We start from the raw sequence: 25,988 nt of genomic DNA, 5'->3' as shown, positions 1-25,988 counted from the left end.
TGGGTTTTTTTTTTCTGGAAATGTATGTTTATTTGAGCAACACAAAATCACATCTATATAACAAAATAGCCCTTAAGTAATCAAACATATCTAAGCATGTACATTTAAATTCCCTGTGGTAGTCATGCACTGAAGCTTCTGTCTGTGATATCCTGCTAGAGAGCTACATAAACACATTATTCATAACCTAACCTCCGTTTACTGCATGAATTACAAGTTTAAACCTGCTTTGGGATGTATGCTGCACCATGCTGTAAAGCAGAGGTTGGCTTCTTGGAGTTTTGCAAAGATGCGGATAAAAGAGAGGTGACACGCAGCAGAAGATCCCTCAAAACAGAAAAAAAGGCTGTCTTAAGTCTGTCTTAAATGTTTTGGTGTTTTTACCCAAACTCAGGATGTTAATGCAGTAAGCATATACAGGGCAAATGTTTTGGGAGTTCGTGTAAAAAAGGTTGCCGGGTTCGATTTCAAAGTCTCAGGTATCCTTAATGCACTGGTGGTGGTCAGAGGGCTCGGTGGCGCCATTCACACCAATTCAGTCACACTATCAAAATGTGGTATATGTGAATGGTGATTTTTGTGTAAAGGTCTTTAGGGTCCTGACCAGTAAGAATTTATTTTAGTAGGGGCCTATTTATTTAATGTTTTGGGATTTTTTTGGTTTTTTGCCATTATGTATGTGTTGCTGCATTTTTTAAATTATTTTATATTTGATAAAGAAGTTTGCACACTTGGCCAAATAATACAAGGAGAGAGGGAGAGATTTATCTTTAGTGTGTTAAATTGCTATGTTTGATTGTATCCCTGGTGTCTGCAAACCAGGCTTGGGGATACTGTACCAATCAATTAATTTTGTTTTACACAAAGAGATATAAATATTTTTGCAAATGCAGTAATTACCTGTTTAAGTTCCTAACATGTTTAGATGGAGATCTTAATGAGTCTGTAAATGTTACAATGACAATAATAGCTACACTAAACAACAGTAAAAGGTTTCCAATTTTTTATTCTAAATTATTTTCTTGGAGGCAAAAAAGGGAAGAAACATTTCAAAAACATCCCCCACCCATTTTTTTTCTCCACAAACTGCATTCTATGTATATATACATATATACACAATGAGACCAGAATGAGACCAAAAACTGGGAAACTTGGGGGGAAACTGAAAGAACAATCACCTCTCTTTTCAATCAGGGAGGTCAGGCTGTTTTCACTCATTAATCATACATTAATATTCAGACAAACACAGCATGTTTTTCTACTTTAAAAAAAAAATCTGAACTCCCACTCTCCCTCTCTTCCTGACATATGTCCCCTCCTCCTCCATAGCATATGTTAAGCTATCAAGTACTTAAAAATAGCACGGCACGCAGTGTGTGTGAGCAGGTACTCACCTCTTACACACACAGCATGGTTAGGTCCCACACATTACACACACACACTCCAACCCAAACATACACAGCAGTGGTTGCATTAGCATGGACTGAAACAAAATCACCACAGTGACCAAATGGGCGGATATCCCATCAGCCACCCAGAGAGGGAGTGTTCTCACTTGAAAACACTAAGCCGATTGGCTCCAGATGTGTACGCATGCTCATTCACAGACACACGAACACACACACACACACACACACACACACAATTTAGTTTTTGAGTGGGCACAGCGGATGCAGAGAGGCAGACAAACAAAGACAGAAAAACAAGAACATAATGACACAAACAATATCAGGGGCATGCACCGACATAAAACACACACACACACACACACACACACACACACACACACACACACACACACACAGAGGTAGAGAAATTAAAGGCTAAGAAGATTTAGGAGTTAAAAATAGATAAGGCAGTAGTGAGGAGCACAGAGCAGCCTAGTATTGGCCCTAATGGCAGAGAATACTGATACACCTGTGCTACACCAGCACTGGCTGCAGGGCTGGTACATAATAAAACTCTAATTGAGAAAAGAAACAACAGGGAATAGAGCAGTTTGAGCACCTGAAGAAGTGTTTGTTCTTCCATAGGCTAAACTAAATTTCTGATTTATCTAGTTAAGTATTTATTTGAAGGCATAACAAGTCATGGGCTGCAGAATTAAACATGAATATCAAATTCTGCAAACAGCACACAGAAACTGGTGTTTTTTCAGCTACCATATGAGTATACTCATAAGGACACACATACACACAGATTATAAAACTGCATGGCTCAACGCAGACTTAGAGCTTGCCGTATGTTAATCTGGCCCATTGATAAGTCCTGATGAGCTGATTCCTGCTCCCACATTTTGCTTAATACTGACAGGTAGACAGAGACACAAATGTATACAGATTAGGCATGCATGCACACCCAAGTCAAGTATGTAATCTCATCAATTAACATTAGCAATACAAATATAGTTTATCATGTATGCTTTAAAGTGAAAATATTTTAAAAACCTATAGAACAAGACAATGTTTTGGTGTTGAAAATGACATGCTTTATTAATGTTTTTAACTAATGATATGCATATGATCGTATGGTGGCTTTTTATTTGGTAATGAGGGATATTTGACTCAGTGACTGTTAAATTAAAAGGTAATTCAGGAAATTCAATTGAGTACTGTGATTCAACATGCGAGAATTCTACTCTAAATTATAAATTCTTGATTAGCGCATAATGCTCAGGCCTTCTCTTAAAATTGCTCTGACAGTACAGATAAATGGTTTAGATGTGTAGAAATATCCAGCAGGAAAAAACGTACCTCTCTCAAATGCACGTTCTCCAGTTGGGCTTCAGCCTCCTGCGCTGCCATGGTTATTATGCCTGTCCGCTGTCCCCGTCCCCAGTGTCCCTGACCTTGACCTTGGCTTTGGCCTTGAAGCATCTCTAACAGTCTCTGGATGCTCTCGTCCCGGGCACCCAGCGTCTGCTTCTGAGAATCAATTCTCATCTCCATCTCTTCCATGGTTTTCCTCAGCAGGGATAGCTCCTTGGCCTGCCGCTCGTGCTCTGACTGCAGTTGGAAGAAGTTCTCCTCTGATGGAACCAGGGGAGGAGGTGAGGAAAAGCCGTCACACCCAGGCACCTGACAGGGACTACAAGGGTGGAGAGAACCAGAGCTGGGTACAATCCCGGGACCTTGGCTAGGACTGTAGAGAGGCTGATTTGGGCTGCTCCTCAGCCCACGCTGAAGAGTGTCAGCTGGGCTGATTCTTTGTGCGGCTACTGCAGTGTTACAGCCGTATCCGGGGCTGTGAATGATGATGTCAGCTTCCTGTTGCCTTGGATTGTAGGTGTTGGATGGGCTGGCTCTGGGGCTGCTCTTTGGTCCAGGACTCTGCAGGTTGCTGGGGCTTTGTCTGGGACTGTGGCCAGGGCTGAGTCCCCCTCTGAGGTCCTGGTCCATATGGAGCTCTCGATAGGAGTTCCCCTGCTGACGGTGGTGCTGGGAGCGACTGTTCATCTCTCTATGAGCCCTCAGCTCCTCCTGAAGCTCCTGAACTGTTAACGGAAGCTGCTATAAAAGACAAAGTTCCCATTTATTCAATGATTAAACAAACATACCAATTATACATGAGCAAATCTGCACAACATGTGAAAACACACACATATGTAAAGTACGGCACGGTATATGAAGACAGACCTTGTTTCTTCTGTTATTCCCAGGCTGCAGCAGAGAGAGATGATGTAAGACACAAAGACACATGAAAAGCCAAAAATGAGACATGATAGGAAAAAATAACCATTAGCTAGATTACATTAGTCATCTTAATTCACAAAGCTCTTGGAGACTAGTTACACACTATGACCACAAGGGGTCGGGTTTTCTCCTCAAAGCACATGGAGAACACACAAAAGCTCCTTTTGTGCTACCTGAAAGTAGAGGAAGAGAGGATTGAGAAAGAGCTTCAAGTACGAAGGAATTCCAAATAGAAAACAGTACAGTAATTTTACTCCTCCCAAGTTCAAAAGTTTCTTAAGTTGTGAGTATATCATATAAGACTGCAACACAGAGACATAAAGAAAAGAAAAATTTGTGTCTTTTACTTTATGAAATGATTTTCTCTTTCTTTTTGTCTTCTTTCTCTTCTTACCATTACTATTATTAACAAAAAATTTTATTCATTTTATTTCATATAATTGTCCAATTTCTCTAATCAAAGAAGATTTGACTTTCAGGTTGATACCTTGAATCCCTTTAAAAATTTTCAACTAAAATCAATAGAACAACTGGATAACCTTTATTTGCTCATAATAAATATAATTTGTAATTCCTCACGATAAAGAATGGAAAGGCATCTAAAAGCCTTGGCAGGGCTTTACCTGGAACTTAAAATAAATTCTGTGGGTTTAAACAAAATTTGCTAAACTTGACTCATATCCATAAGGCTGCAGAGGTTTTCCACTGCAATGACTAACCAATACGTCAATATATTTACCATTCGAACAACTAACCGCTAAATGTCTGTGTGTTGCTGGGGGCAATCAATTTCTTTTGACATTCCTGATTTTGCAGCACACAAGGCAAAAGATCACAGAATATATTATGTTCATTTACTTTCATATAAGTATAAATACACAAACACACAAACAGCAACTTACAAAATTCAGACAATGATTTATCAGAAAGTTAAATTGCTATCTTCTAATTAGTGTGAAGGTGTTACTTATTTTACTCAATTATTCTAAGCTCTCTTTTCCAGTCCAGAAGGTGCAGGGAGCCAAGGACACGGAGTGGAGATGTAGGAGGCAGCCGAGGGTGAACACAGATAATCAATGCAACAACAAGCATTGAATATTAAGTCGGAGTGGGAGGAGAGCCCTACACACAAACACGTACACAACCAAGATACAAATACACACGTGCAACTGCGCACGCACACAAACACGCAGCCGACGCAAGCATAAGCAAAACAGGCAGATGGTTAGGGGACAAAACTGGTCACTGCTGCTGAGAGAAGAGGTGACATTCCTTATGCTAATAACAAAGTTCTCATGCCAGACTGAACTCTTTCCACAGTCTGTCAAAGAGCAAAAAAGGAAAGAAAGAAAATATCCAGGGGAAATGAAGAAAAAAAAGAGGTGGACTGAAAGAAGGGAGGGGCGACGGAGGCGATAAGGGAGAGCAGCAAGCTTAAGAATAACATCTTCCCCGTGATACAGCTGGTTTTTTTCTAAAGGCATTTTTTTTAAAAAGAAGTCTTTTTCAGATTTTACATATTATATTTTATGTGGGCTGTGAGCCTTATGAGTTATAGTAAAGGTCAAGAGTGAGTCAATACTGTGAAAACTGTGATGAGGTAAAGCTAAACTAGGTGTGCGCATCAGTACGAAGCTCGGGGACAGCGCAAGTAAGAGTAAGACAGAACAAGGCGACAGGTTTTTTTAAAGTTATTATTGCGCTCACTAGAAAAATACTGTGCAAATTAAAAATCAGGGCGTGATCAAGCCCAAAGGTTAACTCAAGGAAACAGCTAATGAGCACTTTCTTTATATTAACTTCAACAAGTTTCATGTGAGGGCAGGATGCTGCAGCATGACTTGTGCAAATAACAGAGTCTGCTTTATTTTATAAAGTTTGCTGCTTTCGAAATGAGAAGAATGTGTGTATGCGTGTGTAGGTGTGCGTGTATGTGTCACAGTGTCCTCACACTCTCTGACAATGTGCGATGAAAAAAGCTATAAATATGAATGCAGAGGTGGCTCCTTGGTTACAAGAAGGAGGAGTCAGATGGGAGACATGGAAGATATGATCAAGGTTTTTGCACGCTTGGTTAAAAGAACAATACAAAAATTTCGGAGGAGTTGCTAAAGCGATTTCTTAGTGTGAGAGACTCTAGATGAGTTTCATGTTGTACACAACGACTTTTAAGATGTTTCCTTTAGAAAAACAGACACGTGAAGGAAAAAAAGCTTAAAAAGCAAATGGAGAAACAGGAGACTGTCAGGATGAAAAACACAAAGAATTCAGATAAAAGAAATAATAGATAAGATACAGTAGCTGTTCAGTGAGGCAGACAAATGGATAATGCCTCGAACTGAATGGACCACACTCCAGGGACAGGTGACACAGGACAGGACTAGTCACTATCTCTTCAGGAGTAGATGTGAGGTTTTTTAGAAACTTCGAGTGGATGCCACTAGTGCACGTTCCCATGGAAACACAGGGAGCCTCGCAAACATCATTATAAATGAACTGCACAGACGCCTTTCAGTGCAACCTTGAAGTCAGGAACAAAAGGTATGAAGTGAAGCGAGGGGCATGATATGCAGAGGAAATGGGTGGGTCAGCACAAAAAGCCTGAATGGAGTGTGCGAGCAGACACTCCATTCAGGCTTTTGCAAAGAGTGTCATTTTAAAAAAACTAAGACCTCGGTAAAATCAAATATGCAGCATTTACTGTAACAGATACTTGCAGGCTTCTGTTGACTGATTTTTTTTAATGCTTTTTAATGCCAATGTCTGAACAGTTTGTAACATAATTTCAAACATACAACATTACCAGACTTTCTGGGTCGCCTCTGTCAGCGAGATTTTGGACCACTTTCTGTGTAACATAGCTAGTAATTAATCCATGTTAGTGGGTCAACCAGTGTTAAATAATTAACTAATAAGAAAGCTCTAGTAATCTTGGCCAAAAGAGGATGTGACTGAGGAATGGCATTTAATTCACAGGAACTCTGTCTGGTTTTGTGGATTAAATAAGGTAATGCTACAAACTTAGCATCCCCAGATTCATGCAGTTAAGCTAAAGCTAGCTGGCTAACCTGTGCTTGTCACTCTGCTAACTTCACAGCTAACCGACTTGACAAAGGGTCAAATCTGACCTGGTAAAAGGCTATGGGAAATATAAAAATGTGAGTGAAGTCGAGTAAAACATTTTGGACTGTTTAGGTCAGCTTTACAATGTCATTACTGACAAAATATCATTCACAGTCAGGCATAAAACTCCAAAGAAAGTACTTATAAGTAAAAAACTACTTATGTAGTTTTTAATTACTGGACAATGTTCAGATATTGAGCTGCCAGTACATTTTCTATAATTTCCTGTATTTAAAGTTTTTTTAGTGGAACAAGAAAAATCATCATCGGTTTTAAAAATAGTTTAAATTAATTGAAATTTTTTAAATGTATAGTTAAATGTCTTTGTGATAATAGAAAGGTCAATAATTAATATTGATTTTGCTTGTTTTTTTTTAGGATATGAAGAATACATTTAGCGATCCAGCCCACTTCAGAGAGTTTGACACCCCTGCATTACAGCTATCAAATTATAAAATGCTAGTTGCCTATCTAGCCAAATGACTTCACCAGCTAATATGACCCATGCTTATATAATATGTTAAACAGTGTTGAATTTAGCCAATACTGAATTATGTAACAGTACAAACCAAAGGTCTAAGTAAAAATTGCTTTCTACAGTACTAGCTGTGGGCGATGGAAGGCAGGGGCAGTTAGCCAACACATCAGTGTAGAACAGTGTCATGTATGTCTCATTGCTGATTTGGCAAGTGCTAACACTAGCCACAAGCAAGACTGGCTGAAGTTCACCATCAATAACAGCAACAGTTTGCTGGGTGTTACAATGAGAACCTTTAATGTGAAGTAACAGACAGTTGTGTTTAGTGGAGAAAATGTCTGTTGTTTTTTTTTTGTTGGTTTTTTTTATGCAACTATTTTTGAAACCAGCTCACCTGCAAATCTTCTTGGTTTGTCCTGTACTGGTCTTTCACAATGGAGCTCCTCACTCCCTCCTCTCGCCTCACGCCCTTTTCTCTCTTTAAATCTGGGCTCCAAAAGTTGACGCTGTTCATGCTGGGGCCTGTCCTTCCATCCCTACCTCCTTCCAGTTCTCTCCGCAGGTTGTTGTTCTCTCTCTGCAGATCCCTCAGCTGAGAATGGAGATCAAATGTGGAAACCTCTCCACATCGAGCCGAATTCATTATCTGTGTGTGCCTTCCAGACTGCCGCCGTAAACTAGAAGTCCCTCCAGAAAGAAAACTCTGGTCTTCACAAGGGTCTGACAAGTGATGCATCCCAGAAGATGTGATGTTTGGGCTGCTTCCCGTAGCTGTCGTCCGGCCAGTGTAGGAGGAGCGGCTGGTACTTCTACCTAGTGTCATGGTGCCTTTGGGGTACCCACCAGAGGGTTCCAAGGACTCCCGTTCACTGGGATACATAGTACCTGATGTGGCATATGCAGCACTCAAAGACTGAATATTCTCCATAGACATGGTTTTACCCCCTGGTGCTGTCGCTGAACCACGCGTTGACCCTTTGCCTGCTTCTGGGTCAGCTTTGATTTTTGAACCTGGCCTTGACACTGACCCTTGTCCCCCAGTCTGTTTAGATGGTGTTGCAGGCACACCTCCTGACACAGAGCCTGGTTCTAACCCTGAACGGGCCCCTGGTGCTGAGCTTACAGCCTGTTTGCCTTTCCCGTGTTTAGGGGACCTTAAGAAACGTGAATGAGATGAGTTGCCATCGGTGTGCCCACTACCCTTTGCAGCAGCAGAAAGCTTGCTCTGTGTGGGCTTGGCTCTAATATTTAAAGGCATCTTTTTTTTTTTTTTTTTACATGGCAAAATACAACATCTGAAAAGAAACTGTTAAAGCTGAGAATATGCTCATGTCCTTTGTGGATAACAGAGTAAATAAAGGCCACCTACTGGCCTCTCAGTTTTCACCTGTCCATCCCTGATTGTTTAGGGCTTGAGGCTGACTTTTATTTAGTCCTATTTGAGGAAAGCAGCAGTCACTGTTGGCAACAGGTCTCCCGGACACACAGGTCAGAGGTCTTGTAATTTCAGCTACGGTGCAGGACATCATGGATTCTAAAAAGGCGAAAGTGAGACAGTCATTTGAGACAAATCATTTAAAACCAATTTGATTTGACAGTTAAAGGTTGCATCAACAAAAGCAGCTGTACAACCTAAATAAAATTACACCAATGATTTAAATCAAGAACTACCTAATCAACGCCAAGCATTGGAAGCAACACCTAGATAACAAACAATACTGTCAAACTGAACTTCTGGTCACAGCCAGGCTGATGTAATTCATGGTTTGTGGTAATTATTTAATGAAGATTTTAAAGAAATTAAACATTTAATTCCCCAGAGAACCTTTTACACAAAGGTAGAGGATTAGTGTGCTTCTTCAGGAAAAGAGTTCGGACCAAGTGCTTTACAACTTGACTTACAATTGCTAAAGTACTCCCTAATCCTCGCTCTTCCTTATTAGGGGAGAGTGACGATGTGAGGACAGGAAAGAAATGTCTCTAAGCAGACTGCATATTAGTGGTGCAGTATACTACTGGCTACTTCTACACTCTCGCTCATTATATTTAGAAAACCTCCCACGGTCTCAGTCACCACGGTAGATGGTGAAAGAATATAAAAAAAGGAAGAAGATGGACCAGTATGACCATTTCAGCACCATGGACAGCACTAACTCTAGTTATTGCAAAGTGCTGGGATTCTAACACTGGTTCAGGTCTTCAGGGAAAACCAAAATTGTGTAATCTGCATTGAACTGAAGTGAAAGTGCAACAATTTTTACGAACTGTCCCTCGGGGGCAATTGCAAATTTGTCGTCATGCTTTGCCAGACTGTCAACATACCTGTACCTTAGGCTCCACCTAAAACTGGAGAGAAATAGACACCGTAGTACATGTTGAGACTATGTCCATATCATACCAAGTGCACCCCAGCATCATCCTAGTCCACGATAGGGGCCTGTCTGCAAATCTGCAGAGGCAAATCCACATCATAATCCCTCCTCTAATCCATGAGGATTGGGTGCTGGGACTCACTACACAGGATTCAACTGAGCGATTGGCTAAGTCTTCTTGTCAGTCATAACATAGCTGTCAATCCCTTATCCACTGTGGAGACAATGAAGTTAGCGTCATGAACCTTCAATGGTACCTATTTGTGTGTATTTCTGGTATATCAGTGGAGGAATGTGGCCAATAATTAGTAAATATTGTTATTCTATTAAGTAGATATTATAATAAAATTACAAACTGGTTCTAAACAATTCTAAATTCTACTCAAGGTAGCTTGGTAAGCTACTATTAAAAGCTTTGCCCTTTTGCATTATTCGCATTAAGATGGAGGTATCACAAGTCACTGGTCCATATTCATGGAGACGCGCCAAGTTTACGCAGCTGCACGCTCCCATGTCAAACCACAGTGGCAGAATGAGAAAGGACAGATGAAGGAAGAGCTGAATTCTGAAATAAAGTAGACAACGCCTCACTTCATTTCGGTCCACAAGCCGCTGCACTTACTTCTGAGTTTGCAGCCAGCTGTTGCTGCGAAGAGAAAAGTCGAATCACCGCCCAAACTGCAACGGCATAGATCTGTTGTTGATGATAATTTACAATCCTTTGGAGGGCTTTTCCTGGAGCTCACCATCCTGCCACCTTAATGTAAAAACTACCTAGCGGACCTAACCGTATTCCATGCGTGGCACGAGTAAAACTGTCGCTGTACATGTGACTGGGCAGCCTCGACAGAGACGGAGCATAATTCTACTATGACCACCGCATGACGGATTAGTTTCTTGCTCGTATGCACACGGCTACATGAGTTCGGACTCGTACCTTACATAATAATTAATCTGCCGCTAAAACAAAAAGCACACAGTTTAATTTGTTGAAATAATGTTTTCATGTTGTATTTATTTATTTTTTAATAATTCGACAAAGTCCAGGTGCGCACCCAAATGTTTGCCCGAGCTTACCGTACAGGCACCTCTCCATCACTGTAAAGTCCCATCAGTACCCTGTCCGACCTCGGCGCAGGCTCCATGATCTCAGCAGCTCAGCTCATGACCTGTACTGCCATCGGGTCCGCGTGGGCGCGCTCTCCCAGCTGGCGCGTGCGCGACGAAGCGCCGTGGTGGGGCAGCGCGAAGAGCCATGATTGGGTGGTTTCCTGTTTTTCATATACCTATGAATCATGAATTGGGAATGGTACTTGGAAGGTATTACGCAAAGCCAAAGCTCTGAAATTTCCTTTACTACACAGCAGATGGAACTTAATATTGTTTTTCAAACAAAAGAGCCTACACAGACAGAAGTGAGTTTGGTTGAAGTAGATGTAGAGACATAATTTAAGATCACACCATGTGATTGGGTAAAACCGGGCTATTCTGGAATACAAATGCTGTGTGGTGACTTGTGACAGTGCAGTTAGGTGCTCTTTGAAGTGTATCGTGGAAGTGCAGCTGTTCGGCACGATCCTATTTTCTATTCAACAGACCATAAACCAGAAATTACAGTGAGTAATTATAACTATATTTGGTCCGGGGTTTCGGTCTCAGAAAAGAGATGCCGCCAAGCTAGAGCACCGAGACGATGAGAAAAAATGAGCCCAACATGACATGATTTTGTTTTCTCATTAAACTAACAGAGAAAAAAATAGATCATTTAAGTAGGTGATACTAGGTCCTTAGTGATCTGTAACCTGCAACAAGTGCTGGTTTCATTTCCTCCCTTAACATAACGGAAGAGAAGTAAAATTCTGTAGACGGTGGAGTGCTCAGTGTTGCTGGTAAACCGGTATTTATGAAATCAAGCCACTCAAGGGAAATCAAGTCAAGCTTAATATATCTCTTATATTGGTGCTTTAGTTAACGTTGCAACCCAAACGTGAATGTGGTCTGAAGACAAAGATTTGATAAGCAGTACACCAAGTTGTGTGCATTCACGCAAGGCTATATCAGATATGCCATGGGATTGTGTCGCCCACGCATCGCGATTGCATAAAAAGTAATGAATGACTTTAAGCGTGTAGAGCAAAGTACATATAATAAAATAGGTAAATTACAGGTTTAGATGCTACACAAATACAATCAAAAGTGCCTCCGTCTGACAAAATATAACGGAAAAGAAAGCTGATATTATTTTCTGCAAATACAAATACATGTGTTGTAAACCACTGGATTAGGCAAAGGAAAATAAAAAAAATCAAGAAAATTATAATACATCCAAATGATCATAATAACAATAACAACAAATAACGTCCCAGAGAAACCAATTTTTAAATAAAACAACAGAGCAATAAGAATAATATATATAACATATATATGGAAGAGTTAATAAAATTTTAACACCAATCAAATATATGTGACAGCATGTGAATGGAAGGTCAAGTTTGTTAATATTTAGCGATATGAAGGAGGAAGATCTTTTTAAACATGATTGTCTCTGGTAGCATGTAAAAGGAGGTTATATAAAACTTTCACTCATGTTGTTGTCATAAAATTTGAGGTTATCTGATGACAACGCCATTCTCATTTGATTCCAGAAAAGGGGTTGAGCACATGGGTGATGCGGCCATGACAACACAGATTTTCTGCACAATCGTTTTCTCAGCTGAAGGTACTTCAGTTTGGGAAACATCTTATCCATCAGAACCAGCACAGCTACGTCCACCTTTTCGAGACAGAATTAGGGATCATTTTAGGATTGTGGGTTAAGTTACAGCCACAAAATATGTGAAAATAAAAAGGCTGATTTTACTACATTTACCTTCTCATCCAGAAGCCTCTGTTGAACCATGAAGAAGGCCTGGCGGATCACACCATTCACATTTCCGTTAACACCTCTGGACAGCACGAAAACTGTTTTCACACTCCGGTACACCGCATTATGAAGATTCTCTATACATGACAGCCCAGGAATCCAGTCCCTTTCTTCTAAGCATAGACAAAATCTCCTGTGACCAGAGTTCTCCAGATTGACAGTTAACTCGTTGTAAACCCAGTCCCTCACAGCCTGGTTACTGGTGTCAAACACCACAAAGGCATCATATTGATAATGCGAATCAGTCCCAGCTATCTGGGAGTAGCCTTTGTGTCCAGCCCAGAGCACTTGCAGGCAATACCACATATCCCAGCCGTAGAGGTGCTTCAGTAAAGGAAGAACAGTAAACACCAGAGTCATAAATGAACAGGCAACAAAGGCTACACTACCATATATGTCCTGGCAAGAACGCTGGTCCATGGACAGTATGCTCTCACCCTGCTGAGACTCTGGGAATTCACACCGTACATCTGTGGTTAGATAAGGAATGTGTACCGGTGTAGTACTCAAGAAGTCAGCAAGCCAGGAGGTATTGCAGTCACATTTGAAGGGGTTGGCATGCAGGGTGAGATTTTCAAGGCGAGTGTCATTTTTAAAGAGGACAGGAAGATGCTCTCGGTTCAACTCTTTGATCTGATTGTGACTGAGATACAAATATTTTAAGGACTTTGCATTATTAAAGAAATCTTCAGGAATATAACTGATCCGATTGTGACTGAGGTCCAGGAAGGTAAAATTGACTCCAAATATTACTGCATAATTTGGCAGTTTATAAAGGAAGTTGTGATTCAGGTTCAGGTAATGTAAACTGGTAAGTGCAGAGATGTTTAGCCATGGGAAATAGTTTAGAGAATTGCTGCTTATGATGAGAGCCCTAAGGCTACTTGGGAGATTACACAGCACTTCAGATGAGAGTGATTTTAAATGGTTGTTAGAGATGTCCAGGTAGGTTAGATTTGTCAGGTTCTGGAAGAAATTAGTGTACTTGTTGTTGTCAGAGTCCCACATGATGTTCAGGTTATTTCCAGAGAAGTCAAAGTACTTCAAAGAATTGCAGATCAGCCTTTGGTTGATTCGCATCCCAATTGCATTGTTTGCCAGACTTAGGGCTTCCAATTGATTCAAATTTTCAAGGAACTCAAAGCGATGGCCCATGCCCCTCATATTGAAATGAAACTCATTGTTACTAATATCTAATATCTTCAGAGACGAATTAAGTTCCCTGAAAGTATCGTTATAATAAAGATCAAGCCTATTGTAAGACAAATTAAGAAACTCTAAATGTGTCATACCTTCAAACACCCCACCCCTCAGTGCCTGGTTCATGTAATTGAAGGAAAGGTCTAAACAAACTGCATTCTCCATGCCTGAAACCACATGTTTGTTAAGGTACACGATATCATTTTGAGACAGGTCAAATGTCAGCTTATTTTTGCAATGAAAATTTCTCAAGTCCCACAGTGATGTAATTACTGGAAATCTTTTGTCCAGAACATCTGCTCGGAGCTGGAAATCCAATAGTGTTGGGATATCTGTCACACTGTCTTCTAATATTTCAAGAGCATTTAATTGTTCCGTTTCCCATACACTGTTTCTAGATGTGACTTCTCTAGCCATTAGAGTGAGAGGTTGATTATGAAGAGTGCCTGCATACAGGTTTTCATCCACAATCTCAGATCGTGAAATTGAGCAGCACTGAAGGAAATTAAGCATGTTCTGGGAGAGGTCAACAGAAGTTAGAGAGGGTAACTGTTTTAGAAATGTCATATTAAAAGTGTTAATGAAATTCATTCTCAGCTCTAGAACTTTTAGACTTTTTAACTTGGAGAGGACTTCAATGCTTTCATTAGAAAATTTTAGGAAAAAGTTACCACTCAGAAGAAGACATTGCAGATCAGACATGTTGTTAAAATATGGGGAGAGATTAAGTTCTGGAAAAGTCTTCAGTGGTTCATAGTTATAGATAAGGCTAAGCCACTCGACCCCTGTCAGCTCTTTAAAGAAGGTCCCATTTTGCATAGCATATGCCAGGAGGTTGTCAGAGAGGTCCAATATTTTCAGTTTCTTCAATGGTCTGAAAAGGCCCTTTGGAAATGTTCTCAGAGAGTTTCCCCTCAAACTTAGGATGGTAATTGAGCTGTTTTCAGAATAAAAGGAGTTTGAATGTAGCTTTAGAGACTGATTATGTGGGCATGGAAAGCAGGGCCTTGCAGCATGATCACAACGTTGGCAATTCCACTCCAAATTTAAGTCCTCCAGGGCAGTCATTTTGAAAAATGCTTTTTCTAAAACTTCTGTGATTGTATTCTCTCTTAAATCCAGACTCCCCAGTGAGAGTGGCAGTCCTTTAGGGATAGCTGTCAAATTATTATACCCTAATGTGAGGTTTTTGAGTTTGGGGAGCTCTTGGAAAACCTTTTCACTGATGTAAAAGGACTGGTTGCACGGGTTTGCATAAAAGCAGTTCTTGCTGAGGAAGAGCTTTTCGAGATGTGGAGTCTTCAGAGGGTAGATAACGTTGAAGATCTGATTGTTCTCTAGATGAAGAACCTCCAGGCTTTCTGGTAACCATGGTATATAGGTAAGACTGTTTCCTGACAAATCCAGATGTTTCAGTGTTAGTAGGGGCTTGAAAGCATACCTGGAGATTTTCACTCTGCAAGACCTGTCTTCCAGAGCTCTCGGACTGCCCGGCTGACAGTTGCCCGATAACTTTAGAGTATGCAGATTTGGGACACCTGTGAAAGCATGCGGCCATACTCGGTTTATCTTAGTCCGGCTTAAATCTATGTAAGCTACAGATGTAGCCTTAATGAAGGGGACGTGCTTGAGTGGTCTGTCACTGCAGTCAACTTTAGTTTCATTCAGATTGGTGTCACATGGTAAAAATTTTGTATTTATGGTCTTCACCAATGGAAAAAGCTGGCTTAGGATGAGGATATTTTTCACCAGAGCCTGAAAAAAAGGTAACAAGATTAAATTCAGTTGCTTACAAAAAGTTTGAGGATGCTATATAATATACATATCATTATTATTATTATTATTATTAATTTATTTCAAACATGTAAACAATATACAGGTACATTTAGTTAAGAAAATAAGAGAGAAAAAAATACTATACAAAAGTCAATACATTTCAATATTGCTACCGTTCTGATTCATTTACAAAAACTCATTGAAAGGGAGTGGGAAGAAGGATATACCTGTATCCTACAGTACAGTGCAAAAGTCTTGAACAACCCCTCATTTCTTTACATTTTGCTTCCAAGGACAATAAAATAACACATTCATAACTGACAACTTAACAAAGAACCAATTTCATGGCAAAGATAACACACGTATAAAATAGTATTTTTGCATCAACGAGGTGATTCTTGAGAGCCATTAAGTAAAAAACTGACATATGTCTGTGTGTCCTTAAAACATTTAAAGGAACTGGACAAAAGAAGAAGAAGTGGTAGCGTTCATCTACAACAGATGAACAGTGTCTGAAAGTCATACCCTTTAGAAATATGGGGGTGTCAAGTAGCCATTCTTTAGGAAGGGAAGCAGGGAGAAAAGGCTGAGGTATGCCAGATTACACAAGAACTGGGCTGAAAATCACTGAAATGACAAGAAAGCTTGCCTAAGAGAGTTCAGAGTATGTGAGAGAAAAAAGCTTGAATCGTACAAGCGCAGTTTTAAATAATAAGAGGTGGCTCAAGACTTACTCACAGTACCGTAAATCTAAAAGAGCCTTAACAGCTGGTTTACATGTACACAAATGTTTACACTGCGAGTTCAGACTTCCTAAAATGAAGTATGACTTTCAAACAGAATATAATGAAAAGTCACTTACCACAGCGCATGAACTATGCATCGTAAAATTCACATTGAGAGGCTCTGAAGCAATGAGAGCACAGGTTATAAGAGGATGACTGTGCTCTGACAAGAAGCAGTTTTCATTATGCAGAAGTGAAAGCAGGTGGTCAGATATAAAGCAGTCTGATGCAAACCATGTGACCTCTTAAACTCACAAGGGAGATAAGATTTAAGCATTATCAAGTGGTTAAAAAAAAACCCCCTAAAACTTCACAAAACAATATTTGTCCCATGACAATCACTTCTGAATTCAATAGCCACATTTTATTAGTTTAGAGGGGGTTTCCTATTGGTGGAAAAAAATTGAAAGACTTCCTCAAGTCTCTAGAACTTCTGTTAAAAAAAAAAAAGACATACAATTTCAGTACTAGTTTCAGGAATGCTCTCAATCAGTACATATGTAAAAATTCAAACACCACTGTTAGTGTGTTCACAATTACTTTATTAGGTGAATGAAATCAAAACAGCATCGATTTAAAAAGACTGAATATGAAATAAGTTGCCTAAAGTGACTTGACTTTAACAAAAGCAACACGATGTAAAGCCCTTGACTTTACCCGTTGTAAAGATTACATAAAGTAATAACAATCAATAAAATGTTTGTCAATCAAAACAGTCCCCCCCCACCCCCCCAAGTGTTTTCCAGTGGACATCCAGTGGAAAACACCACACCCACAGAAAGATTACAAGTAAAGCAGAGTTTAGACCAAGTGTCTTCTGGTGGGAGAGCACTTTTAATGCTTTGGCTTAAGTTTGAACTTCACACTGTCCTTGAAACAGGAACAGGAATGTAACATCCCTTACTTACAGTGTGTAAGTGTCATTCTATCCTTTCATGGCAGTAACAACAGGGATAACTATATACTGTGTTTTTATCTGAAATTTATCATCACAGACTCAGGTGTTGAATTATCCACAGAGCGATATTCATAAAGCCATCTGATTCAGCATCCACCTTGGAAAGAGAGTGGTTGTTCCCTGGGTACCACAGTAACCTGAGCAACACAAATCAGAGCATTACTGAATGAACAGACAAAAATAAGACTCCAGTTATCCCGTCCATATCAGGCATAAGCAATAAAACGTGTTACTCAGGAGGCCACTTACCGAACGGGAACCTGCTTTGCTTTCAGTGCTTTGTAATATTCGATTCCTTGCTTGTTAGGTACACGCTTGTCATCTTCTCCTATGGTCAGCAGTACCGGCGTCTTTACCTAGATCAGAAAACACCTTTCATGCTTCATTGTCCAACAACACTTACAAAGACATATCCACAAACCCAAGAGATTTTCAAGGTTATACCTGTGCAACATGCCTAATAGGGGACTTATTCAACATCTGCTCCCAAACAGCAGGGTCAGGCAGACAGTCTGTACTGTAGTTATAGCCAGCCTCAACCATGCACCTGCAGAAAAAAAAAGGAACACAAATATGACTGCTTGACTATGCCATTTTCTGTTCCTCTTGTATTTGTGTACATTTTGAACATTTCCCTCCAAGCCTGAGATACCTCCAAACTGATATCATTACAAGCTATAGATTGTAACGATATTTTATTAATGTTTATTTTTAATCTTGGCATGATGTGAAAAATATGTACCTCCTCTGTTGTGTTAGAGTAGTGTAATGTAAGCCGTTGGCATTTTCATGTGACACTAATATGAGTGATCTTTGAAAACATACTGATCCCCCTTTTTCCCCTGCTCCATGTTTACAATATGTCAAAGGATATTAGATTTGCTATAAGTGCACTTTTATGTAATTGGATTTACAATTACAGGACCAGTCCCCAAGAATTTTTCAATGTCTTTTTGTGTTTTTTTGGCTTTATTGCCCATTCTTACTTCCAGCTGTCATAACTGAATAGAAGGAGTGTCACTGCTAAAACGCCACAGTTATGCGGTTGCGCATGACTTACCTAAAAATATGCATAAACAAATGTGGGCAAAAGTGTGAGAATGTGCATGACAAGACCTACCAGTCTGCTATGTCTGTGCTGCCAATCATGGAGGCCAAGTTGATGACAGGGTTGCGAGCCACACAAGCCTTGTAGAATTCTGGGTACTGTCCGATCAGATGACAGGCCAGGAAACCACCGTGAGAGCCTCCACAAACTGCCACTTTCTGCACGTCGAGGTCGTTACTTTTCAGCACACTTTCAACTGCAAACTGGTGGTGACAAAAGCAGAGAACTAATGTAAAACATTTCAAAGACACATGGACAAAGCAAAATAAAAGTAAGAGGAGAGAAGAAGACAAAAAGAACTGAAAACTGAACTGGTGTTATGAGCTGTGAGCTTTAAATAGAATGTATCGCAACTAACATCCACTAAATATCGAAACCAATTAACTCAGTCATATAAACAAAGCTATCACCATGAAGCAAAAAACTGGATGCATATAAAGATATTCAAAGCCATGACATGAAAAATATTGTGCGAGTTAATGACACTTACTTGAACATCTTTGACATCCTGGCTGCCAACATTGCCCAGCAGTGAGAGGATATTGTCCTGGCCGTATCCAATTGAGCCACGATAATTCACTAAATGTATAAAGCAAACTAGGGGTATTGGGATATCCATGTATTGACAATAACTGTGATATTTAATAATTAAATGTTGAGTGGAAAAATGGTAAAGTGACATGTGTCTGTGAAGGTTCTCAGTCATCCAGGTCATCGTAGTCAAAGGAGTTTGCAAAGAAAAGCGTCTGGACTTCTTTGAGTTGCTTGAAGACGTTTCACCTCTCATCCGAGAAGCTTCTTCAGTTCTAACACACACATGTAAAGGAAGCACTGAAAACATGTGGTTATCCTAACTGGGCGTTCATAAAGTCAGCAAAGAGGCACAGAAAAGAAGATCAGACACCAGCGAGGGAGGATAAGAAAGACAGACGCAACAACATTGTCATCCCCTATGTAGCCGGTGTATCAGAGAAACTCAGGAGAGTTTTCTCCAAGCACGACATCCCAGTGTACTTCAGACCCAGCAACACACTCAGACACAAACTGGTTCACCCGAAAGACAAAACTCCAAAACACAGACTGAACAACGTGGTGTATGCAGTACAGTGCAGCGAGGAATGCCCAGACCTCTACATTGGAGAGACCAAACAGCCACTTCACAAGCGCATGGCACAACATAGAAGAGCCACCTCCACAGGACAAGACTCAGCAGTCCATCTGCATCTTAAGGATAAAGGTCACTCTTTCGAGGATGCCAATGTTCACATATTGGACAGAGAGGACAGATGGTTTGAAAGAGGAGTGAAAGAGGCCATCTATGTCCACTGTGAGCGACCATCTTTGAACAGAGGCAGTGGTTTACGACACCAACTGTCTGCCATCTATAATCCAGTTTTGAGTTCCCTCCCCAGACGCCTTAACGCCCACTCACATCCTGGGCCATCTGACCTCAGGAAATCACATGATAGGGTGGGGCCAGGTTTCACAATGAGCTCACCCGAAACCCTGGCTGATTAGGTCCCACACCCGCTTTCACACCTTGGCGCATGTGATTAGAGGATCACCAGGGGTCCTTTGTCCCTCCTTGGGGGCTACTCCCACTGGGTTTAAATTGGGACTCTCGGCCATTTGACCTTAGAACTGAAGAAGCTTCTCGGATGAGAGGTGAAACGTCTTCAAGCAACTCAAAGAAGTCCAGACGCTTTTCTTTGCAAACTCCTTTGACCCGGTAAAGTGACATGGTTATTTTTTAATCTTGCAATAATAAAACCATTAGTGCTGGATAGTTTTGTTTGTAGCAAGTGGAAATACTACAGAAATGACTACAGAGATACACAAAATCTAGATTACAGACTTTTCTAATATATAAAAAACTATATTGCCAACCAAAGAGGTTTAGGTTTTCCATCTATAAATATATCACCAGAACTAAGTTTAATATAAACATATGAAATCACTTTTTGTTTATCAAATTCTCTAAAATAAGAGGTAACTGCCTTGTCTTAAGTACATTAATGCATATGTTTTGCCTTATATACATGGTGACCAATTATGGCTACATGTGTAGTCACCCCACAAGCGCCCATTTAGAGCCAGGAAAAACCCTTTATTTGCTGCTCCAAACCCCAGTCCAAATATTAAAGAGAAAGAGAGTCATTAATGTTTTCATAGTCTAAATTAAAGTAATTTTGGGATGACTGTTCTCTTAGCAGGTCTAGGTACTTCACATTCTTATAAGAACTTACCCAGTAATACAGCAAAGCCCATTTTGCACAGCACAGCAACAGAAAGACCCCACTCAGCCACTATCACCGAGTGAGGGCCACCTAATGAGATAAATATTGACTTTGTGTTAAAAACTATTGCCTGAGTGTTTAAAACCATAGTTCAGTGAGGCATGAAAGTAATATGCATATAGAGTTACAGTATTTACAATATTACTACTGCATGGACTACAAGCTGTGTCATAAAAGACTATTCTTGGGTATCAGAATAGCGCACTATCGTCATAGCAACCACAATCTTATCAGCAATAGCTCTCGACTGAAAGGAAACAAATCCCAAAACAGATTCAATCCTAAAAGTAAATCCAAAATGGATTAGTATTACAGGGTTATTACTTTCAAATGTAGCTGTATTTGATGTATGTTATTAATACAGAGCATTTACAATATTGATTCTGGTTTTCTGGTATATTTCTCTAAGTAAACATTGCACAACAACTGATAAATATTCAGATTTTGTCTCTGTACTGAAAACAAATAATGGTTTAAAAATCAAACTTAAAGAAACAAACCATGAGGAATGACGATAAGAGGCAGCTTCACTCCATCTTTAACCTCCTTTGGTTTGATCAGCAAAGCATCAAAATCAAGGCCCGCTAGAATAGAAAGATTTAAGAGAAGTTTGTTAACCTTTCTGACATAAAAAAGACAAAACAGTTTTTAGAGGTGTAAACCCAAATATTATAAATATTCAAGAAATATTTACCAACTTAAAGTAAGCATTCCCAAGCTAGTTTTATCCATTGAAACTAATTGCACTGCTGGCATACTGGTTACCAAAAAAAAAAGGACTAAACTTTATGAGTTTGCCTCATTAGATAAAGAAAGGGACCAAATACTACATTTAAAACAATCTCTAATGATTTCCGATTAGATGCTATTAACCATCTTACGATATTGACTGTTGTCTTGCTCTGGAGGAGGGGTGAAGGTCAAAATCTTCCAATCGATTTCTGGCAACGTCGGAGAGTCTTCCAGAGTAACCCAGACTACATCCTCCTCGGACTCCCTGCTTGGGAGGAAACCCACCCTCTGTAGAAAAGAAATCACACTGCCGTAAGTGACACAGCCCCAGCTGCATCACAAAAATTGCATTTTTGCAACAGTATATGTATTATACCATATTTACACACACACACACACACACACACACACACACACACACATATGAAAATGTAAATGTGTTTTTCTAAATAAAAATGCTGATCCTACCAGATTTGGAGGGCTGTTGGGAGAAGAGCAGCTCACCACCATCAGATCTCTCTCTATGTTCAGCAGACACCAGTTACCAACCTCAGACTCTAAAGGCAAACAGTGATCACAATTAGAAACAGGTTAAAACACACACTGAAGTGGTTCTAGAACAATATAGATTATTATTAACTAACTAACCAAATACTTAAAAAACCCTAAGTATGTCTAGTGACTCACTTGGGGTCAGAGAGGTGATGCTCCCTGTGCTTATATCCACCATCAAGAGATCCTAAGAAGACCAAAAACATATGACAATAACATTTTTTTGCATACAAATACAAAATTCTCATTATTTGCAAACTCTTAAATAACTGAAATATATATAAAAAGGTGATATTAACCCTTAATGTGTATTTTTCCCCTCACAATATCAAGAAATTTCCCAGACAGTAACTTTACCTTGAGGCTGCGCTGGGGACAAGAAATAATAACACGCTGACTATCAGCTGACCAGCACTGAGGGGACAACTGACAACTGTAGATACCGGTAAAGCCATCTGCATAGCCAAACATGAATAGTTATTTAATATAAATATATGCAGAGTTTTATATACAGAAAAAAAATGGTGACCACTATGTATTCCCTACCCTCTCCAGGTCGCTTCACGACATCCACCACCACCGAGGTCTTCTTAGTATACCAGTCATACTAGTATTAAAGGAGAAAAGCAAGAGCAAAGCCAATGAACAGAAATGTAAGGAAAGCTATTTTCATAAGGGAAAGTTAACACATTTGTTTGAATAGAAGCCAGATTCTGTTTTACCATACACAGCCTGTTGCACTGCATGTGTGGTCCATAGACAGAACATTCTAGGTAGACAATTCGACACTGGTCCGGGCTAAGCCTGGGAGAGCACACTGCGCTGGTGCCTGATGAAAGCTGCCCTGATGGGCACAACAAACACATACATATGTACATCAGCAACCTTTTGCAGCTGGGTCCATAACACACTAGATTAAAAATAAGTGAAACTGCATTTCAACTTAACTGAATATAATAACTTCAACTTAACTTGTGTTCATAAAATAGATCTGAAATGATAGAAATAACACAAATCCACTCACCACATTTCCCACCAGTAAGATCCACGTAGAACAAAGATGACCTGACAGAAAAAAATGAAACATAAATGACTTACAGTATTAGCTTATGAGGGTATTTATGACTGATCAGCTGTACAGTCTGACTTTTCACTGATCGTTGTAAACTGTCATCACCTCCTGTTGGGGCAGTACTTGAGGCCAAGTCTGAAAGGCTCATGCCACCAGCCTACAAAAACCACACCCGTGTCACCTGGAGCCCAAAATGCCTGCAAACAGAGAAACAGTGTGATACCAAGAGTAAAAAGGAGAAAGAACAAAATATTATGAGGATACTTGAAGAGTGTAAACATTAAAGAAAAGCATACACCAAATGGAAAAACCAACCTGTCCTGGTGAGATATCTTCAGGCACTCCTTCCAACACAGAAACATTGCTTCCCTCAATGTCCAAAACACAAAGCACAGGACAGCTCTTACTAACCAAAGTCTCTCCCCAGTCCTCATGGAAGACAAACTGCTCCCCCTGCAGGAATAAGATGGGAAAATTTAAACTAAAGAGGAAAAGAACTTAAGACCAGAATTAAACCTTTGAACTGTGAAAATATTTTCAGTTTCAGGAATATTAGCTCCATTCACTTTTACAGCCTCCTTTTTCTCAGCTCTCAAGGTCTCGTCCTCATCTCCAATAGAAGACAACTCTGGAGACTCCGTCTATAAGGAGAAAATGGAAGACTGAATGGTTAATACTTATTAACTACTAGTCATTTCTGTTATTTCACATTCAATTATACAGTGAATTAACTCTCTAGAGAGGAGTCAGTAAACAAACAATGAAAACATTTAAGGTATGTATAAGTTTACAATATTGTTTACTTCTGACATAATGACATTCAACAACTTTTGAGAGTACTTTCATGTCTTTGGTGTGAGTGGAAATATGTCAAAGTCATTAGTTCATCTTTAAACTAATTTTTTTTTGCATAATCCAACATATATTTCATGCTTTTTAATTTGTTTTAATACAAACAGACCTGGAAGAAAGATTCTGCTGTTGGTCTCTTTCTTTCTGCCACATATAAGAGGTGGGTCTCAGAGTGAGACCAAACCAAGCAGCCAAACTGGTCTAAGGATGGAAAAAAAAAAAAACACACACACACAATGTTGTTATCACTGGTGCACATAGAGTAAAAGTTTAAATTTAAGATATTTAGGAAAAACAACAAACACCAAAGATTTTACAACAACATGACTTACCATCTTCATAAACTTTGCCGTGCTTCTTTAAGGCTGTCAGATCTATGCTCTTCACCTTGATGTTTTTACTCCAGATCTGAAAGGCGACAAGCAGGTAAGTAGAAGAACGTTAGAGTCTGATTTTTTCTAATGTAAGCTAACACACAGTTTTCCATGGTGTTGCCATGGAAAATAAGAGATCACCACAGTAGGGGAAATAAAACGCTAAAGTGGAACAAAGACAAATAAAGAGCAGGAGTGAAACTCAGTGCTGACACTTAGCCAGACACACACCTCCAGAAACTGTTTATCTTTTCCTTGAACCGTGCATTCTCTGACAACTGCCTTCATTTCACCAGAAGGAGAATCCTTACTTAGCACCCTGACAGGAGACACAAATGAGAATATACTGTTGTATTTGCTCAGAAAGTATGACAGTATTTGTAGCCAAACAACAGATAAAATATGAAAGTGATACATACTCTCCTTTGATCTCAGTGCAGTTTCCCGAGGCTCCAGAGTAGACCACTGACTTGTCATCGTGAAATACAATGTACTGCCTACAAAACTTAACAGTCTCATTCCTCTCCAGATCCCGCTGGTTCCATTCTGCAGAAGAAAAAAACACACATAAAAAATATAACTAACGTGCATCATTACATGCAAATCTGACCGTGTTAGCGTGCAGCGCATTGGGTGTACCTGTGTAAATGTTGCTGTATTTGCCCCCATACTGAGAAGTGATTACGGGTCCCACATCTGCTCTGGTCAAAGATGGATAGAGGCTGAGCTCTTTATAGAGCTTGGCAATTTCCTTCGGGCTGGTTACCACCTGACAGCACACAGCAGAAAAACTCACACCACGTCTCAGTGACAGAAGCTGTCCAACAGCTAACAATGCCCTATTCATCTTGTTGCTATGAAGCTAACCATCAGGGTAAAGTTTGTAGGCTATCACTCACACTATTTACCGCTAAAAAAGGAAACCAGGTGTTAAACATAAGTCAAAATAAAGCAACACCCATGCTTTCAACAAAGAAACCAATTAAAACAGTTTGTTTGCTTCGAGTGGCATTTGTCCGATTTAACAGTATCCACATGACCAGGAACTTCCTGCAGAAGAAAACAACTGAATCACTGTCCGACTGCTAGCTTGACTCGGAAGCTGGCTAACGTTAATTCAGTTATTACCAAAAAATCGTGACAGTGTAATTACCGCCCGCAATACATTTGCACTTATTTAGTAATAGATTTTTGGACAAAAAATCAACACAAAATTAACGTCAGCCGTCAGCTGCACTTGAATCATACCTGTGACTCCATAATAGCAACGGTGTGTGTCGCTAGTCTGTAAATATCAACCAGTTAGCGGCACAAAAAAGAATACAAGCGCTACTACAAAGCGAGCCATAAAGTACACGTTACCGCTTCCTGCTGCCACTTACAAAATAAAATACTTGATAAACAGTTTCTGAATGAATCAAAACATCATTATTTAGTTAATGAATACATATTACATTTAGATGAATAAAAGCACTCTAAAATGTGTTTCCGACAACTTAGAACGCTGTTCACTAAACATAGGTGTTACGCATATAATTTTATTTTGTAAAACAATCGCTACTGTGATACTTAACAGGAAGCAGCACACAGCAAGTAAGAAACTTTCTAGATGCCCCCTTGCACTGTTAATACTGCTTTTACACTACTTTACAAAGTGTTAAGTTAAATATCCTAACTATCTGATTGTATATGAT

General features: G+C 39.8%; 3 protein-coding genes across 5 annotated transcripts in view; all 3 read right to left on the bottom strand.

The window, feature by feature from the left end:
• LOC116330826 (ERC protein 2-like) overlaps window positions 1–10,411 on the bottom strand; it is a 155,993-nt gene extending 145,582 nt beyond the window's left edge. The window contains exons 1-4 of one of the 2 annotated variants that reach the window (XM_039604950.1): window positions 10,288–10,411; window positions 7,688–8,827; window positions 3,636–3,659; window positions 2,754–3,509 (exon numbers count right to left, since the gene is read on the bottom strand). In XM_039604950.1, coding sequence (XP_039460884.1) covers window positions 2,754–3,509; window positions 3,636–3,659; window positions 7,688–8,551 — 1,644 coding nt within the window. In that variant the 5' untranslated portion in view covers window positions 8,552–8,827; window positions 10,288–10,411. The remainder of the gene's footprint in view (window positions 1–2,753; window positions 3,510–3,635; window positions 3,660–7,687; window positions 8,828–10,287) is intronic. The other variant, XM_039604952.1, reaches the window with a different exon arrangement.
• Window positions 10,412–11,565: 1,154 nt separating this feature from the next.
• Window positions 11,566–17,068, bottom strand: tlr9 (toll-like receptor 9). Its single transcript, XM_031753215.2, has 3 exons — window positions 16,427–17,068; window positions 12,535–15,543; window positions 11,566–12,438 (listed from the first exon to the last, which is right to left on the bottom strand). Exons 1-3 carry the CDS (start codon window positions 16,445–16,447, stop codon window positions 12,232–12,234), a joined length of 3,237 nt encoding a protein of 1,078 aa, XP_031609075.2. The 5' UTR covers window positions 16,448–17,068; the 3' UTR covers window positions 11,566–12,231.
• A 33-nt stretch (window positions 17,069–17,101) lies between these two features.
• apeh (acylaminoacyl-peptide hydrolase) lies at window positions 17,102–25,681 on the bottom strand. 2 transcript variants are annotated; one of them, XM_031753214.2, is made up of 23 exons: window positions 25,543–25,681; window positions 24,934–25,063; window positions 24,714–24,840; window positions 24,526–24,613; window positions 24,253–24,328; window positions 24,030–24,121; window positions 23,635–23,709; window positions 23,384–23,521; window positions 23,174–23,265; window positions 23,021–23,061; window positions 22,719–22,840; window positions 22,543–22,603; window positions 22,354–22,451; window positions 22,132–22,183; window positions 21,913–22,001; window positions 21,594–21,732; window positions 21,213–21,296; window positions 20,662–20,742; window positions 18,906–18,994; window positions 18,428–18,618; window positions 17,752–17,854; window positions 17,557–17,663; window positions 17,102–17,444 (listed from the first exon to the last, which is right to left on the bottom strand). In XM_031753214.2, exons 1-23 carry the CDS (start codon window positions 25,552–25,554, stop codon window positions 17,339–17,341), a joined length of 2,193 nt encoding a protein of 730 aa, XP_031609074.1. In that variant the 5' UTR covers window positions 25,555–25,681; the 3' UTR covers window positions 17,102–17,338. The 2 variants fall into 2 exon arrangements, with proteins under 2 accessions (XP_031609074.1, XP_039460973.1); XM_039605039.1 differs by lacking the exon at window positions 25,543–25,681 and adding an exon at window positions 25,194–25,344.
• Window positions 25,682–25,988: the final 307 nt, after the last annotated feature.

Source organism: Oreochromis aureus, linkage group 20 (assembly GCF_013358895.1).
Source record: "Oreochromis aureus strain Israel breed Guangdong linkage group 20, ZZ_aureus, whole genome shotgun sequence".
Taxonomy (NCBI): Eukaryota; Metazoa; Chordata; class Actinopteri; order Cichliformes; family Cichlidae; genus Oreochromis; species Oreochromis aureus.
The sequence above is the reverse complement of the archived record's forward strand: the minus strand, read 5'-3'. Positions and strand labels throughout refer to the sequence as shown.